Source organism: Arabidopsis thaliana, chromosome 5, assembly GCF_000001735.4.
Source record: "Arabidopsis thaliana chromosome 5, partial sequence".
Classification (NCBI taxonomy): domain Eukaryota; kingdom Viridiplantae; phylum Streptophyta; class Magnoliopsida; order Brassicales; family Brassicaceae; genus Arabidopsis; species Arabidopsis thaliana.
Genome location: NC_003076.8, coordinates 4662734 through 4680140, shown reverse-complemented (window position 1 = coordinate 4680140; position 17407 = coordinate 4662734). Strand labels below are relative to the sequence as shown.

At 35.1% G+C, this 17407-nt stretch overlaps 6 protein-coding genes and 1 non-coding gene across 11 annotated transcripts; 4 read left to right on the top strand and 3 right to left on the bottom strand.

Annotated features, from left to right (window-relative positions):
• Positions 1 to 545: 545 nt before the first annotated feature.
• Positions 546 to 2136, bottom strand: AT5G14515 (uncharacterized protein; the record flags this gene model as incomplete). The annotated part of the gene is made up of 7 exons (NM_001343342.1): positions 1964 to 2136; positions 1762 to 1880; positions 1446 to 1668; positions 1246 to 1364; positions 861 to 894; positions 675 to 695; positions 546 to 584 (listed from the first exon to the last, which is right to left on the bottom strand). The coding sequence occupies exons 3-7, from the start codon at positions 1467 to 1469 to the stop codon at positions 546 to 548; spliced, it is 237 nt and encodes a 78-aa protein (NP_001330521.1). The 5' UTR covers positions 1470 to 1668; positions 1762 to 1880; positions 1964 to 2136.
• Positions 824 to 2216, top strand: AT5G14510 (ARM repeat superfamily protein). The gene is made up of 2 exons (NM_121455.3): positions 824 to 1161; positions 1248 to 2216. Exons 1-2 carry the CDS (start codon positions 947 to 949, stop codon positions 2014 to 2016), a joined length of 984 nt encoding a protein of 327 aa, NP_196955.1. The 5' UTR covers positions 824 to 946; the 3' UTR covers positions 2017 to 2216.
• Positions 2217 to 3268: 1052 nt separating this feature from the next.
• Positions 3269 to 5928, top strand: AT5G14500 (aldose 1-epimerase family protein). 2 transcript variants are annotated; one of them, NM_121454.3, is made up of 9 exons: positions 3269 to 3441; positions 3701 to 3850; positions 4111 to 4185; positions 4372 to 4428; positions 4513 to 4670; positions 4746 to 4877; positions 5039 to 5141; positions 5228 to 5327; positions 5421 to 5928. In NM_121454.3, exons 2-9 carry the CDS (start codon positions 3773 to 3775, stop codon positions 5636 to 5638), a joined length of 921 nt encoding a protein of 306 aa, NP_568301.1. In that variant the 5' UTR covers positions 3269 to 3441; positions 3701 to 3772; the 3' UTR covers positions 5639 to 5928. The 2 variants fall into 2 exon arrangements, with proteins under 2 accessions (NP_568301.1, NP_001331998.1); NM_001343341.1 differs by having other exon boundaries at positions 3309 to 3441; positions 4513 to 4877; positions 5421 to 5908.
• A 241-nt stretch (positions 5929 to 6169) lies between these two features.
• AT5G14495 lies at positions 6170 to 6241 on the bottom strand. Its single transcript has one exon. It is a non-coding gene; the product is annotated as a tRNA-Asp (tRNA).
• Positions 6242 to 7182: 941 nt separating this feature from the next.
• Positions 7183 to 9852, top strand: NAC085 (NAC domain containing protein 85; the record flags this gene model as incomplete). Of its 4 annotated transcripts, none has more annotated exons than NM_001343340.1 (5): positions 7183 to 7308; positions 8086 to 8218; positions 8312 to 8498; positions 8573 to 9060; positions 9135 to 9362. In NM_001343340.1, 5 exons carry the CDS (start codon positions 7301 to 7303, stop codon positions 9360 to 9362), a joined length of 1044 nt encoding a protein of 347 aa, NP_001330344.1. The 4 variants fall into 4 exon arrangements, with proteins under 4 accessions (NP_001330344.1, NP_001330342.1, NP_196953.1 ...); NM_001343338.1 differs by adding an exon at positions 9440 to 9852 and having other exon boundaries at positions 7257 to 7308; positions 8573 to 9350; NM_001343339.1 differs by lacking the exon at positions 7183 to 7308 and adding an exon at positions 9440 to 9580 and having other exon boundaries at positions 8069 to 8218; positions 9135 to 9350.
• A 75-nt stretch (positions 9853 to 9927) lies between these two features.
• On the bottom strand, positions 9928 to 12367 carry AT5G14480 (beta-1,4-N-acetylglucosaminyltransferase family protein). Its single transcript, NM_121452.4, has 2 exons — positions 12095 to 12367; positions 9928 to 11548 (listed from the first exon to the last, which is right to left on the bottom strand). Exons 1-2 carry the CDS (start codon positions 12155 to 12157, stop codon positions 10448 to 10450), a joined length of 1164 nt encoding a protein of 387 aa, NP_196952.1. The 5' UTR covers positions 12158 to 12367; the 3' UTR covers positions 9928 to 10447.
• Positions 12368 to 15459: 3092 nt separating this feature from the next.
• On the top strand, positions 15460 to 17366 carry AT5G14470 (GHMP kinase family protein). Its single transcript, NM_121451.5, has 6 exons — positions 15460 to 15717; positions 15916 to 16065; positions 16156 to 16347; positions 16436 to 16552; positions 16633 to 16793; positions 16866 to 17366. Exons 1-6 carry the CDS (start codon positions 15484 to 15486, stop codon positions 17110 to 17112), a joined length of 1101 nt encoding a protein of 366 aa, NP_196951.3. The 5' UTR covers positions 15460 to 15483; the 3' UTR covers positions 17113 to 17366.
• The last annotated feature ends 41 nt before the right edge of the window (positions 17367 to 17407 follow it).

Below are 17407 nucleotides of genomic sequence, written 5' to 3'. Positions count from 1 at the left end.
TAACCAAAAGAGAAGGATGTAAAACATTAAAATAAAAAAATATGTTATTTTCTATTGAAAATTTTGCATTTATAGACGACTAAAATATAAAAAACACACCCAAATATTATTTTTCACGTGATGGTCATTATTTTTGCAATTTATAAACTTAAGATCTTTAAATCATTTCATTTTGTATCAGGTGATTCACGTTAGATGAAATGTTTTTAAATTCTATACATGCGTATCATTTGTCAGTTTATTATATTGAAGACAACTGATTTGCATTCGTTAGAAATTATTAAAGAAAAGTTAGACATAATTATTAGAAATCTCATAAGCGTTTAAATCAAGAAAGAGACACATATTCATATCAAACAGTATAGCTATTGTTGAGAGCTAAAGACCCAGTTCAAAGAAAATCTAATTAATCAAATTATAATAACGTGGAAAAAATACACTATAATAAGATAAATATACAAGGTCAACTAGAATGGAAAACAGAAATTTGCAGAGGAAAATAAAACTATCCTGTCACATTGCTTGAATAATATAATCTCTTGGGATCAATGACTCTGGATAATGCAGATAAGCTTACCTTGCTTCTACATGAGGAAAGTTAAAGGTTCAATCTACTGGAATCAACATTGGATAGATCAATCAATCAAGAACAAAATATTCAAACAGATACTTACTTTCCCAAATGGGGTTTTAAGCTACAGAAACAAAAAGAACAAAAAATAAATAAACATACAGTTAAAAAAAAAGAAGCTTTAGGTGAGTTTGCTTCAACATGAAACAATGGATGCCCAAAAAAAAAGCCTAACATTGCTTGTTAAAGCAACCAAATTTTCTATGTTTGTTTTTTCTAATATATTTACTTCACCAATCACCACCACAACTTCCCTCACTCTTCTTCCAAGTGAAGTTATTAACCAAAATTACAGATAGGAAGAAGAGTGCTGCAATGGAGGAGATTGTGGTAGAGAGTCTTCTTAGCGGTAACAGAGAGTCTCAAATAGAAGCAGCTATAGAGCTGACTAATCTAAGCAGGAAGCAAAGACAAAAATTGGCAGAAAGAGAGATCATTTCTCCTTTGCTCTCGATGTTACAATCTCAAGACTGTATCACAACAGAGGTTGCTCTATCTGCATTACTCAGCCTTGCCTTTGGCAGTGAAAGGTTTGTGTTTCTATCTGTGTTTAACTATTCATGTGCGGTAGTAACAGGCAAAATAATAATAATTGTGTTTATTACCGAACTTACAGGAACAAAGTCCGAATTGTGAAATCTGGCGCAGTACCAACGTTGCTAGAAATTCTCCAGTCAGAAACGAAGATGGTAGTTCTTGAATTGGCCATGGCATTTCTTCTGATTCTCTCTTCCTGCAACAAAAACAAGGTTAAGATGGCATCAACCAGGTTGGTTCAGCTTTTAGTTGGACTTATTGGGCTCGATAGACTTACCATCCAGGCCAAGGTTGATGGCATAGCAACACTACAAAATCTATCTACTCTCCATCAGATTGTTCCCCTGGTTATAGCTTCGGGAGCACCATATGCTTTGCTTCAAGTCATCAACTTTTGCGATAAATCTTCCGAATTGGCTGATAAGGCAGTAGCTTTGCTTGAAAACATAATTTCTCATTCACCAGAATCTGTTTCCAGCATCGGTGGAGCAATTGGGGTTCTGGTGGAAGCCATTGAAGAAGGGTCAGCACAGTGTAAAGAGCATGCCGTGGGAATACTACTTGGTATATGCAACAACGACAGAGAGACAAACCGAGGAATGATACTTAGAGAAGGAGTGATGCCTGGATTGCTTCAAGTGAGCGTAGACGGGACACGGAGGGCTAAAGAAATGGCTAGAGAGCTACTGCTACTACTAAGGGACTGCTCTGGCTATGTCATCAAAAACAAACAGTCAAAGATTGAGATTGTTGAGCAAATTATGCGGGAGATTGATCAAGAAGGAGAGCGAATACCTGGAACCATGTTGAAGTTGGTAGAAGAGATGATTTCCAAACTCAGCACATAACCCCCTGGTTGCATTCCAGATCTTGTATATATAAAACCATGTACTGTTTCACAGAAAGAGAGACTTCTTCTTAGGAATAATTGTTACCACCATCTTATTGCAACCAATAGTGTATGTACCACGATGTACTAATAGGAATCAGTAACATCATCAAAAACACTCATAGCTTCACACTCATTCCCTATGCACATCTACCATAGCAGATTCATTCAAAAAGAGTGAAAGCAATAACGTCGGTCCATGCGCACCAAACATCGCATAAATCTAATTAAACCACCGTAATTCTGAGTGCAAAACAGCTAATCAGCTTCGTACTCTTAATCCCTTAAAACCTAGTGGTAATTAATATATCTGTAAATGAGCCACGTAACATTTTTCTTCCAAAAAGCTACATCCGTAATTCTGGACTTGGCATATACTCTTTCGGTTTACTTACTTTTTTCTTGCTTTTAATTTATCAGTTTGTGATATTTGATAAGATTATTCTTTTATTTAAGAAACAAGAAAGAAAGAAGAATGCATTTTCCAGCCCCCACCATTTCCTTGCATATTGAATGGCTAATATTCTAGTTAATGTGAATCCATCGGTTATTCACATTCAATTTAGAATCATATAGTATAGATCAACATAAATAATACTTATTAGTTTAATAATGTTGATTCGATGTTCTCCTCTAGCGTAATGTAGCTAGCGTTAATCAAAAGCCAAATCCTTACCAATTGGTACTGAAGAAAACAAAATTGATCCATTGCATGTTGTTTTAAATGTCTATTCAAATTTAGAATTGTGATATTGATGCGTATGAATATATAATATTTTTATATATAACCCCACAAACCCAAAAAAAAGATTCGAAATTATAAAATTCGTCCTCCTTTAGGATTTGGCTTTATTGGTAATTTGATCTCTATATATATATGGTTTGGAAATTGAAAGCTAAAATTACATATTTTTTTAAATTTCTGTTTGTCATGACTACCTTTGATAGTAAAACATTATTTGTTTTTGTTCTAAATTTTCAAATAATAATTATAAAAACATGGCATCACAAATATTTTAAAAAATAAATGCATGATTATAGAAAAGCATGTAAAACAAAAAAAAAAAAAAATCCCTTAAACATGTTCTTATATATATAAAAAAGAGTTTTGCACACAAAAAATATATAAAAAAGGTTATTATTTAAGAAATAAATAAATACAGAGTTTGAGAGAAAATTACTTCAATGCGAAATTAAAATATTTGCTGCTCTTTAAAACAAAATTATTTATTAGACAAATGCACACGTGGCAGAGTATCGACGCTAATGCTGATGCAGAGAACAACTACAAATGCGCACAATGGCCTTCTTCTTCTTCATCAAGCTCCGGACTCAAAACCCAAATCTCTGAGAAAGAATCAAAGCCAATATTCGATCAATCAAGGTCAGTATTTTCAACAAACATCAACAGTCTCTCTCTCTCTTTCTTCGTATCACTCTCGATCTCTCTGTCTCCCAGTCGCGTTCGAGTTCAGTGGTGTGTTTGTTGAAATTTTTGTTTGTTTCTCTCTAATTCGTGTTCCCAATTTTATATTCCTATGTTATGAATGACCATTAATTTATTTTTTAATTCTCTAATTCGTGTATAAATTAATTTATTGATAATGCATGCATCTGGGTTTTTTTGTTTGTGGGTGGTGAAGCTGGAGTGGAAGAAAGGGAAAGTGAACCCATTCGTGAGGGGAATAAGATCGAGGTTAATTAGGCCCAAATCGATGCCTTTAAATGTAGTCAATGATCGTGATGGCTCTTCTCGCATTCTTTTGACCGACCCTGCCGGATCAACTGCTGAGGTTTTTACTCTTTCCCTCTCTTCTCTTCTTCAATTTTTACCCTAAATGAGTTTTTTTTTCTCATAGCATCATGGTGGTAATCTGAGAAGATTTGATGTTTAGTAGTTTAGTACTTTGAGCTTAAATGTTGATGCTTTCACTAATGTTGTTGTTTGGATTAGAGAGGGTTTAGCTTGATGGAGTCTCATTGAAAAACATGTGCTAATTTTCTCGAAAACTTTGTCAAGTTACATTTTTTGTGGGCTGGATAATGGTTTCAGGTGCTTTTGTATGGAGGGCAAGTGGTTTCTTGGAAAAACGAAAGGAGAGAGAAGTTGCTTTATATGAGCACCAAGGTATGTATACTCTTACATGTTGATAGAGATGAATGATCAATCCTTTTTTCTTCTTAACAAGCTTTTTGTTTTGCAGCATGTGTCAGATCATTTGTAAATTGTGCTTTTAGAGTTGAAAAAAATGAGTTGTTGAGTATGGAATTGAAATCCATTGATAATGTTTTCTGTTCACTATGTTTCACTTAGGCGCAATTGAAGCCACCAAAGGCGATCAGGGGAGGGTTACCTATCAGCTTTCCACAGGTTAGATATCTTTCCGATCATTTTAAGTTACACTGACTAATTTTTCCCTCTGCCGCAATCAACCATGTTTTGTCGTCTTTGAAGTTTGGAAATTTTGGTGCACTTGAGCGACATGGATTTGCCCGTAACAGATTCTGGTCACTTGATAATGATCCTTCACCTCTGCCTCCGGCTAACCAGCAATCAACTGTTGATTTAGTATTGAAGTCTACTGAAGATGATTTGAAGATATGGCCTCATAGGTGTGTACAGTTGATATCTCTCTTAGTCCATTTCAATCTCATCGACATAATCTTTCTCTGCCTACTTCGTTGCAGCTTTGAACTTCGTGTTCGCATATCTATCAGTCCTGGAAAACTTACAATAATCCCGCGTGTGAGGAACACTGACACAAAGGCATTTTCCTTTATGTTTTCACTTCGTAACTACTTATATGTATCCGATATAAGGTATGTCGCCTTTCCTCCATTTATCTGTATCGTCATTTAAATCATCATCATGGTCAAAGCTATTGTTCTTGTCTCGGGTTGCTTCTTAACCTCTCTCTAATCAAAGAAATTCTTTAAAACACCTTTTGCTAAGTAAACATCGCATGGCATACAATTTGCAGTGAAGTTCGGGTTGAGGGTCTGGAGACGCTTGATTATCTGGACAACTTGATGCGTAGAGAAAGATTCACGGAGCAGGCAGATGCAATTACCTTTGACGGCGAGGTAATGTGACGCACACGAATGCCTTTTGTTTTTCGCTAAAACTTCTCTACAAGCAGAATCTAATGTATCGTCAGTAAACCCTGTAGGTTGATAAAGTGTACTTGAACACGCCGACAAAGATTGCCATCATAGATCATGAGAGGAAAAGAACTATCGAGTTGCGAAAGGAAGGCATGCCAAATGCAGGTGCGTAAGAATTTGTTTTTCCCCTTGATCCAATGGGTAAACAAAATGTGAAGTTTGTTTCTTATATGTTGGTGGTATCTTTGGTATGAGCAGCTGTGTGGAACCCTTGGGACAAGAAGGCCAAGAGTATTGCAGATATGGGAGATGAGGATTACACAACAATGCTGTGTGTAGATTCTGGTGCTATAGAAAGCCCAATTGTGTTGAAGCCACATGAAGAGTGGAAAGGAAGACAAGAACTCTCTATCGTCTCCTCAAGCTACTGCAGCGGTCAGCTCGATCCACGTAAGGTTCTTTATGGGGATTACTGATAATATATATGAAATCAAACTTGGAAACATCATCAGTCTTATATTTTGATCGTCTTCATGGATAAAGCGATTGATGCCCAAACAAATCTGATATGATATGATTTTGTTTGGAGCTATTGCCCTTTGTGAGTTTCTGACAGGCACACAGAAAGATAGGCAAATGTAGTATTTTGTAACGTTGCCTTCTGTGTGGCGGTCAGGGACTTATTAATATGTATTATGGTTCACCCGGAAACATGAGTCTTATATTGAATCGTCTTCTTCATGATCATTCTGTCTTCTGACTTCTGTGTGTGACGGTCAACAACTCTTCTTCTGCATTTGATTTTCAAGCGATCAAACTCGCCATTAGTCACTCAATCGTTCTCTTGAATCTTCATGAACATAGATTACTTGTATTCTTCAGAAACGATAAATTAGGCACCTTGTAGGGATTCCCCAAAACGATATGGGCCTAAGAAAGAAGGCTCGCGGATTCTTAATCTTCTTACAAAGCCCACGTAAAATATGAAATAAGGTTAAAAGGATAATCGCCGTTGCCGGGGATCGAACCCGGGTCACCCGCGTGACAGGCGGGAATACTTACCACTATACTACAACGACATTTTTGTTTGTTTTCGTATGCAATAAATATATAACTAATATTGGACACGCAAGTGACAAATAGTTGTAAGCCTGTAATCTTTAGTCAATAATCAATTTATATCTTCTAAATATTGTAGAGGACTGTATTAACACGTATATATATTTTGTCTTATAAATTGTTTACATATTCGTATGCTTTTAAATTAGTTTTTCCTTTTAAATATAATAATTCCAACAAAAAAATTATAAAGATATTGCAAAAAAAGAATTAATCGGCTTCTAGAAATATTTATAATTGAAAAAGGTCATCAAATCTTACTTTAATCCATCTTTTTCTATTACAACTTTACAAGATAAGGATATAAGCGAGTATTTATTTACTCTGCCTAAAGCATATGTATCTTTTTTTTGCTTGACAACCAAGTGATTTATTTGTATCTATAATGGAGATTGGAGGCGATTAGATAAATTTACCTGAGCAGGGTGAAAGCTCTCCTACTGTTTATAAAGTTTCGCAAAATTGTCATTTTTATTCTTACTATTTATATCAACAGACAACAGTCACGGTCATTTCCTGAAATAAGTACTGTGTCTAATCAGGTAAACAACAAAAGGGGTAAAAACTAAAGATTAAAATAAGGTTATTTTCTGGCTTGGTGATCAAGGTATGCCTGGCCCTACTAAAACCACTTATTTACGAAGTCCCATTTAGGCTCGAATTCCGAAGCTCTCCACTGCTTCGGCATTGAAAAATATCCTTACATATCTCAGGTTCGTATCCAGACCAAAGTCTAGTCAAGCTAAGTCAACACAAAGATACATACTCCGAGCCTAACGTTAGCCAGTTGTGTTCTTGAGAAGCTTTGCTCGAAGCTTAGGTTCGGAAGCAAACGAACCTCTATTTCCCGCTCATCAACACACACGTATAATACTACTTCTCTCTCCAAAGTCTCGACCTTTTTTTCTCTCTGCTCTCTCGGTCTTTTTTACTTACTTAGCCTGTTGGAGAAACGTTTTCTCTCTCTCTTTCTTTCTTTCTCGGTCGTTCTTTGGTCTTGGTTTATAGGTCATTAGGTCATGGAAAGGTAAGCTTGAATATCATAAACCCAATGTCAAGATCTTTGTCATAGTCCAGATTTGCTTTATTTGAGTTCACTTAAACTCTCTGCCTATTCCGATGAATCTATATCAATCGTTTTTTTTTTCCTTTGTCTTTTGTGATTGTTAAAGACCAGAAAAGCCTCATCTTTGTTCCAAAATCTCGAAAAGACATTTGCTTTTTTAATGCTGGATTATGAATTAAAATCCGAAATTTCAACTATTTTTTCATCCTTCAGAACAATTATATTCATTAAATGTTAGAAAAATTAGTTGTTGAGTGTTTTAAAGTTTAACCAATAAAAACCCCTAATAAAAAAAAAAAAAATCCTCGGTTTTTTTTTTCCTCAGATAGTTCTTTTTTTGTAAACAAAAATATTATCTATCTACATTTACCCCCAAAAATCAATTTTCTATCTTTAAGTTCATGAAAACATATAGCCAGAACATATCTTAGAAGCCAAGTGTTCCAAAAAAGATTTAGTCACTTAGTTAGAAACCAGAATCTAAACAACTTAACTTCAAGGTTTTTAAGAACTAGAATTTATAGCAAAAACCAAACACTGAAAACTTGAAACTCATTTTGAGAACTATTGCCATTCATAGCCTAAGCATCTAGAGAAATTTTTAGTGATTCTTGAAATCTTTGTCTGTTTTTGACAAGAAACGCTTGAATCTAGTACCACAAATATGTTTCTCCGTCTTCTTAAACCTTGTATATATAGCTTTGCTATTGACACTAAACCGATGAAAACTCTACACAGGACTTGGATAGTGGATGGCCCATGGATCTCAAGGAATGTAAAGAATGCGTCTCTGTCTTCAGCTCTGCAGATTAAAGACTGCGGAGCTTATATCAACTGCTTTAACTGCTCTTACCGCATCGACAACAGCAATGTAAAGTAACAAATATAGAACACATGTAACTAGAGCTTATGGCCCTGTTTATGTGAATACTGAGATAGTATTTTTCTTATTTTGCTTTGTCAGGTACTGACTCCATGGCCAGGCCTTCCTAAAGGTGTGAAATTCGAGCCAACCGATGAGGAAGTGATTGAGCATTTGGAAGCTAAGTGTGGTATTGATGGCTTAAAACCACATCTTCTTATCCAAGACTTTATATGTTCAGTCACTCAAGATGTTGGTATCAACTACACTCACCCTCAAAACCTTCCAGGTAATAATAAGACAAATCGTCTGTTAATTTGATGCTAATATTGAGTAATTAATCACTCATTAATATGTTTGTAGGTGTGAGTAAAGATGGAACTAGTGTCTTCTTCTTTAACAAGACGGCACATGCATATCAAAATGGGCAGAGAAAGCGGAGAAGGATCACACCAACTAGTCTCAAGGATGATACGGTTCGCTGGCACAAGACTGGTCAAACCAAACCGGTGATGCTCAATGGAATCCAGAAGGGATGCAAGAAGATCATGGTGCTCTACAAGAGCGCGAGAAAGGGATTCAAACCCGAGAAATCTAACTGGGTTTTGCACCAGTACCATTTGGGAACTGAAGAAGGCGAGATTGGGGAATATGTTGTCTCTAAGATCACATATCAGCAACCAAAGCAACAGGAGAAAACCATCGATGAGAGTGAGAGTTCTGGGGTTCGAGGTGGCCCTAGCACACCGAAAACTAGTACTATTACACAAGTTAGACCTGTGATTTCTGTTGATGAGGATGAAATAGCTTTTGATGATGATTCTAAGATGGTTCTTGATTCATATGCCGAGGTTAGTTCCTTTCTCTGCAAGTATCAATGACGTTCTTCTTGTTGCGTGTATGTTTATGTTTCTGGTAAAATCAGGGACTGGAGAACATTCAAGAAGCTTCTTCTGGTTCGACATCAGACAAAATAGCTAAAGTGGGAGGGAATGTGAGTGTTATTGAAGATAACTTAATGTCCAAGAAAATTGAAGCTTCGTCGATTCCTAATCATGGAAATGTTGACTACGGATCAGGAAACTTTTCAGTTTCAGATTTGGAGAATGCAGAATTAGGGACTCTCCCTGATTTACTTTCCGTGAGAACATAAAACACACACACACTTACTTTATATATTTAGAAAATCATTGAGAAACTTAAAACTAAGATCTTTTGCGGCTTTTGCAGTTTGCTTCTGAGGACAGCTTAATGAATTGGTTGGGATGGTTTTGAAGCTAAAGACAAGAAATTGCGTGTTCTTGCGTTTTCCCTGATAAAGGAAACAAGAAAGATTTTGAGAAAAACAATAAGAACAAAGGCGCAGCAGCAGGAATGTAAATAGATAAAAGTAGCCAGTAAAGTATGATCTGTCCACATTGGCTTCTGTTTCTGTCATCGATCAGAGAGGCCAAGTAATTTGTTTATGAATATCACTTCAATTTTCCTTGGAACCCTTTCTAGTTTTTACAACCATATTTGATCTTTTAGTTCTTCGCAATTCATACCAATTCGGCAATTCCGAACTTTCGTGTATTTTGTTGTTGTCGTTGTAGTAGCAGTTTACTATAGCGGTTATGTTGCTTACGTAGACAATACAGTTTCAGTGGTTTCAGATCTCGAGTGATTTTCTTTTAGTTACTAAAATTTATGTATAGGAAGCTGCAATGAAGGATCTGGTGAATGTATTAGGCATTAAGCTTCAATGAAAGTGATGGTTTGATGAAACGGAATATAGAAAGCGGAATAATAAAATAAATAAAGATTACAAAGAATCTCAGAGGATAATAATGTAAAGAAATCACTAAATTGTACAGTCTAAAAGCGAGAGTATGATGAAAATAGTTTGAAAGTTAATAGAGAAAGAGATAGATGGAGACAGAGAGAGAGAGAGAGAGAGAGAGAGAGAGAGAGAGAGAGAGAGAGAGAGAGAGAGAGACTATTCCAGCAAAACTTCCCAAAACAAGCTCTGGGAACACATTGGAACATATGGGTCAGTATGAGATTATAAGCAGACAAGGTTGTTATATACCCTCAAGAGAGGTAATGCTGAAACCAGAGACTCCACTTATCAGATCACTCTTCCTCGAGTCCCAAGAAACTGTACCATTCTCTGTTCCACACTCCCTCTACTGATAATAAGCCGTTTCCCCCACCAAATTACCTAACACTACAAAGACTGATAAGAACAAACCCTTATCAGCCACTTTCCCTTATGCAGTTCCCAGGTAACAAGTATTTGTAACTCTCAGCTTTTTCTATCAGATGAGCTGGTAGATGAACTGCGGAATAAGACCGCGGGATTGGACCTAGTTTCCCGATGATTTCCCTGAACGTATACTCTTCAGGAAGCATATCGAACAGATCAGTTCCTTTACAGATCACATCTTGTATTCTTTTTGGGTTTAGATAATGAGAGAATCTGACCCGGTCATTGTGACTGTACGCTTTCATCTTGAATATAAACTCACTGATGTGCCTGAAACAGAAACTGCAATGCCAACCAGAATCTGCTAAAAGAGTGTTGCCTTGACGGAAATGAGCGTATCGAGTCTTCCCAGGCTTGTACTGATGAATAGAAGCTCTCCAGCTTTTGTTGTCAACGAAGTACTCGAATGAGTATAAGTAGTTTTTCAACTGAAGATGAAGAATCGGTGGGTATCCATCGCACCATCTAAGCAGATTGATGGTATGAGCGCTAGGAATCTCATCAACATCAGACATTATCAACAGATCATCTTCTTCTATACCAGCCAGTCTGATCAGCTGATCCAATGCAATCCTCTGGTAAGCTTCTTCCACAAACGGGTTTTCTCCTTTCTTGAATCGTCCTGCAATGTTCCCATAACTCAGCCTCGGCTCAGCAAACTCGAACTTCGCTCGATTCCCATTGAAAACCAAAGGTTTAGGCAAACCAGTGAAAGTAGAGTTTGATTCAAGGATCACAAACTGTGTTATGTAAGGATAAAGCTCTTTCCACCGGATAGTAAGCATATCAACTTCATTGCTGAACAACACAGCATCAAAGACCCTTCTCGGAGATTCACGGTGTTTCCAGCCATGAAGACTGCAGAGTGTTGCCATGGAGGCGTTCTCATGGTAGTAATGGGGTAGCGTTTGAAACGGCTTTGGTGGAGATTCCCAAAGCGGTCTCAAGAAATATGTGAGCTTCTGACCATGCAAATAGACTCCAAAGATGAAAATAGGGACAATGGTGAAGAAGAAGATATATGTCTTGAAATCAAATCCTCGTAGTACACATCTAACCCTAGAGAAGGCCTTGGCTGCTCGAGAACCATCCTGCCAAACATAAACCAACCCAGGAAAATACTCAGAAAAATTTCACACAACATCAGAGAATCAAAAATAGTCCATTGTAAATCCAAAAATCTGAAATTAGATTCCAATATCGAGAAAAGAATATTACAATCCTTGTAACGCTATACAGAGATTGTATTTGTATAGTGTAACCCTAAAACAAATTACACCAAATTCAATCGAAAATCCCAGATTATCATGAAACAAAACCTAAAATTGTTCATGAAATTTTGGGAGACATTCGCCTCAAATATTCAGACAAAAAAAAACAATCGAGACAGAATCCAATCGTCCTCTCAATCCTTAAATTCCGACAATAACATAAGAATAAGAACACAAACCCTATGAAAATTACCAAACAATCAGAAATCGGAAAAATTTAAAACCACATTACTACGAATTCTCATCCAATTTCAAAGGTATCAGAATATCGATTTCATTAATGCGAAACGAAACAATGAACAAAAATCGAAATCCGATTCAATACGAAATTAGAGAAAATTTGTGGAAACGAGAGACAGAACGAACCTGTCCACAAACATCATCGCAGATATCGTCTGTCTTCTTAGAACTATAGTATCCATCGGACATGATTTTACCCAGAAGAGTTTTCTCGGGGGAAATTATCGCGAAGAAGAAGAAGAATATCTCGGACCCCGAAAATCGAAGCCCGACAAAAATCAAAACTTTATGAAGAAAACTCGAAACAAAAACACGAAACAATTTAATTAAAGAAAAACAGAGAATATATATATCCGAAAAAATCTCGCTTAAATCTAATCCTTCTCCTCTTAAGAAAACTGTAACGCCAATTATAGCCGTTTGATGCTTTTTGGTTTATATCTATTCCCAAAACTGCTGGAAATTAATTAAGTTTATTGACAGTTAATTAAGGAGAAAAAGTGTTATTAGCTTTTAACAAAAATAAATGAATATCTTATTAAAAAGGAATAAAATAATCATATCCCTCGGATGTTACTATAAGTGGGTCTGGTTATTGATCCTACGGTCAGAATGCTTTTTTACCTTGCTGATCTGTCAATAAACTTATTTGCCAACACATTGTGTGAAGAAAAATAAATTTAAAGTTTTATAAGCAGTAAGATGATTAGTGCCGTATACAATTGGTGATTAAAGGTTATAAGTGGGAAGAATTTCAATCATATCCAAGTATTTTATTAACTTTTTAAAAGATTAGATTATATACAAATGTATATAGTCAATATCCAAATCTATATATAATTATTGAGGTGATAAAGTTTGGACATTTAGATAAATAATTAAAAACTTTTAAGTTCGAGTAAAATTATCACGCGTTTTTCAATAACTTTTAAAAACTAACATTTGACTTCCAATTATATCATATCTTTTTATTTTATTTTATTCTGGTGAAAATATCATAACATTTTTCATACTGCTTTCTGATAATCTACCACGTAAAAGTATTATATGCTACTCGGATATATCGAAAATTTTTTATCTTGATTTGATTTTTATTATTTTCTGGTGATGTAATATATTAATGAGATTGGACATTGGCATATATCGAAAGAAAAAAAAATGTTTGAATTTGGTCTTTTCTATTCTAGCAACTAGCAAGTCAATATTACATACTCCCGGCAATGTAGAATCTTTATTTTTCTTAATATTAGATGAATAAAGCTAAGCCTCTGTTCTAAATTTCTAATATATTAATTTAACAGCAATTTGATGTCCAACTATGTCAAACAATTATAAATAGTAATTCGAACTGGGTCTTCGTCTTCGCTATTCTCTAGCTAGTCAAGATATTACGTGTTCCAGGGGACCGAGTTGTACTATTATCGGAACAACCCTAATTCTTTTAATTTAATTAAAACTCAGATCTATAGAAGATTACGATTTTCAAAACTTGATGGTATATATATAAAGGTTAAACTATTAATCTATTATATGATTAAATTTCATCTTAAATAATTAATAGGTGGTGATAATTTAAGTACGCATGAGTTTAAGTGAATGAATATCTAGGTAACCTAAACTTGACAAAAAAATAAATTTAGTTTTTCTATGATATAACTTTTGATTGCTCACAGAATGTTTTGCATGTTTTACCAATCTGGCAATGTTCAAAAATTACGATTTTATCATGCTATTTCATCATCTAATAATATAAACTTAAAAAGTCATCATCATTCGATTGCTTTTTTTTTTTTTTTAATTTAAGCTTTTTTCAAATTCTTACCATACCTTTTTCAGAATAATTATAAGTTTATAACATTTCCATCTTTTGATTAAATAATAAGCATACTCAAGTTGAAACCTACGGAACCGGTCTCACTATGTAACCCAAAGCATTGGACTTAGGTTTGTGAGTTTCACGAAACGACCAGTATGTTAACGCGAACTGCTTTGACCTATTCTTTAGTTCTATTTATTTTCAAACACTTTTTTTTGTTTTTTAAAGAAAATATATGCTTAATTGAATATCCAAGTAATTCGAATATACATTTTTTTTTTGTTTTAATGAAGCTTGAATGCTAAGGAGGACCATGTTCACTTTTGCAACTACTTACATGAATGGACTTTTGTATCTTATCTAGCTATCTCTTTACATTTTCTTATCCTTTTTAATTACCATCGAAATTTTATAAATGTATGCTATTTATCAACTAGTTAGATTTTGTTCTTTCAACAACACGAATAATACGTTTAGCGAGTTGTGATATATATAAGAAGAACATTAATACAAAATGCTCTTTAATTTCTTTTTTGAAAAAGGGTTGTTATGGTCTAACTATTTGATTATATAAGTATTGGAAACTAGATGATTATGCATTGAAATTTGATTATATCTCCTTTGGTTATTTGACTATATTAAATACAACGTGTTATTGTTTGTTTCCTGTTTCTTTCAACCCAAAATTTGTCAACCCAAATAAATGAATATGGAGGAAGAAGAATAAAAAGGAAGAAAGATTACATGAAACTTCCCAGCAAATACGGTACTTATTATTAATCTATTAAATCATGGATAGAGGAAAAATGAATTATCCAAAAACATTGTTAGCTAGGGTTAAAAACAAAAAGAACTGTGGATCCAACAACCTTGGACCCTGAACTCGAATAGAGTGTTTGTTGACCCAACAAAGTTAGATTAAATTTCCAACGCTCTTCATTTAGTTAAATCATACGTATCTATAAAACACGCGTACACGAGGAGCAAAACCTGGTTCATCAGTTTTTTAATTTGTTAACGATCACACCCACCAGTTTTGTAATAACCTGTTTTGTCCCTTTTAAGGTTTTTCAATTCTTTTGTCTGTTGTGCTTGCTTTTTATAACTCTCATATTTGAGTTAGAGCCAATTGGTTGGGAAATCATCCAACTTTTGTTCTTTTTTCTTTCTAACATGTTTTGAATCTTAAGATATAGATGTGAGAAATACTTACTTAATATATGTACATACTATCTCTAATCTCTCAAGGTATTCAGGTTATTGGTTTAGATTGGAGATTTGGTTAAAAGACTAATTGGCTATTTTAACCTAATGTGAATAGCTCAGTTTGATTAAATTGAAGATATGAAGTTGTCGATGAATTTCGGTTTAGTTAGTTCATTTGGATTATTCGTGTCCGAGTTGATGTCCAGCTTTTACACAGTATTTAAATTTCGTCATAAAGACCCATATATTTGTTACAGGCCCAATTATCAGTTTAGGCCCAACTAAATTTTGTTGTTGTTTCTTTTGGTCAACGAGACTCTCAAATTACAGAACTACCTTAACTGTTTACTGAACAGACATCAGACCTGACGTCACACGAAAAAAACAGACACCAGACCTGACGTGTAAATGTCATCCGACGGGTCTAAAGATAAGTTTAAAATCAGCTATAAATTGGCAAAAGAGTCTTAAGAAACATTGTAAATTCAAAAAAATGGATCCGAATCCTAAACCGGCGATTTCTGGCAAAGATAATGGCGTGTTCGAGCATCGCTCGTTTGCTAGAATCGGGTTTCTTGGAAACCCTAGCGATGTTTACTTCGGTCGTACGATTTCATTTACCATTGGTAATTTCTGGGCGTGGGCTAAGCTCGAACCATCTGATCATCTCTTGATCAAACCTCATCCATTCCATGATCTTGTCCAGTTCGATTCTCTCGATAATCTCGTATGTGCTCTGTTCCCAAATTATTTGTTTCTCTCTTCTCTATTGAACTGTTTCTCTTAGCTGCATTTGTTTAGAAATGTATTTTTATTGGTTTTTAACTTTTGATTGAAAGATTTGTGGCTTATGAATCTATCAAAGTATGTGTTGTGTCTTTCACTGATCATTGCTAAATAGCTGAAATATTGTCTTTCTTTCTAGGTTTATCGATTGGAAAATGATGGATACTATGGAGGTGTAAGGTTACTAATGGCGATTTGCAAAGTATTCCGAAACTATTGCAAAGAAAATGGTATACAACTTCATGACAAAAACTTCACTCTTTCTTATGATACCAATATCCCAAGACAGGTTTGTTACAAACTCATTTTGTTGTAAATTATGAATTCAGTTTTTGATATATGTTATACTGAAGCCTATAGTTTTGATGTTTTTTTTCAGACGGGGCTTTCAGGTTCTAGTGCAATTGTATCTGCTGCTCTTAGCTGCCTTCTCGACTTCTACAATGTCAGGCAATCAATCAGAATCGAAGTCCGACCTAACCTTATTCTTAATGCGGAGAAAGAACTTGGTATTGTTGCTGGTCTTCAAGACCGTGTTGCTCAAGTCTATGGTGGTGGTCTTGTTCACATGGTGAGGATGATCTTTGCCACTCTTTTTGACATGGAAATTTTCATTTTTCATCGATTTTGCTCTGTTTTGATCTTCTTTACTTTTGCAGGATTTTAGTAAAGAGCATATGGATAAAGTTGGATATGGGATATACACTATAATGGATATCAATCTTCTTCCTCCTCTGCATCTCATCTATGCTGAGAATCCTAGTGACTCTGGCAAGGTTAGAGAGCTATTCACTACTCTGCTTCTGATTCTATTACTTTCCTTCTCACTGAGCATTGTTTATGTTTGATGATGCAGGTACATAGCACGGTTCGTAGAAGGTGGTTAGACGGTGATGAGTTTATAATATCATCAATGGCAGAAATTGCAAAATTAGCTGAAGAAGGTCGAACTGCATTGCTTAAGAAAGATTACTCCAACCTCAAGGAACTCATGAACCGTAACTTCGATCTTCGAAGGTAACAAATTAGAAAATCTTCAAAACAAAATAAAAGGCAAACACAATTCAAGATTCTTTTTTCTTTCTCTAGGAGTATGTTTGGAGATGAATGTTTGGGAGCTATGAACATAGAGATGGTGGAAGTGGCACGTAAGATCGGCGCAGCTGCAAAGTTCACTGGAAGCGGAGGAGCTGTGGTGGTTTTCTGCCCTGAGGGGCCATCTCAGGTCAAACTTCTAGAAGAAGAATGTCGGAAATCTGGATTTATCGTTGAGCCAGTAAAGCTTGTGCCTACCCGCCTCAGTAGTTCTGATATTAAGACATTATCAAAAACATGATTTTGTTACATCATCAGACCTCTTAGTCTTATACTAAGAACAAAAACTTGGTCCTTGAAGGATCTTGAGATCAATATCTGAACTTGTGCTTAGTCCATGTGATGATAGTATCCATTCATAAGTCATTTTGTTTTATATGTATTAACATTATTTTGTACGAGTCACTAATCATTAGTCTTTCATTTACAAAAATTTGTCAACAACATGTATTACAACGTGTTTAACAGCATGCAATAATCTAATCTAGTGAGGCAGCGATATCAGTAGTACAAACAAAAACCAAACCAAATCATTA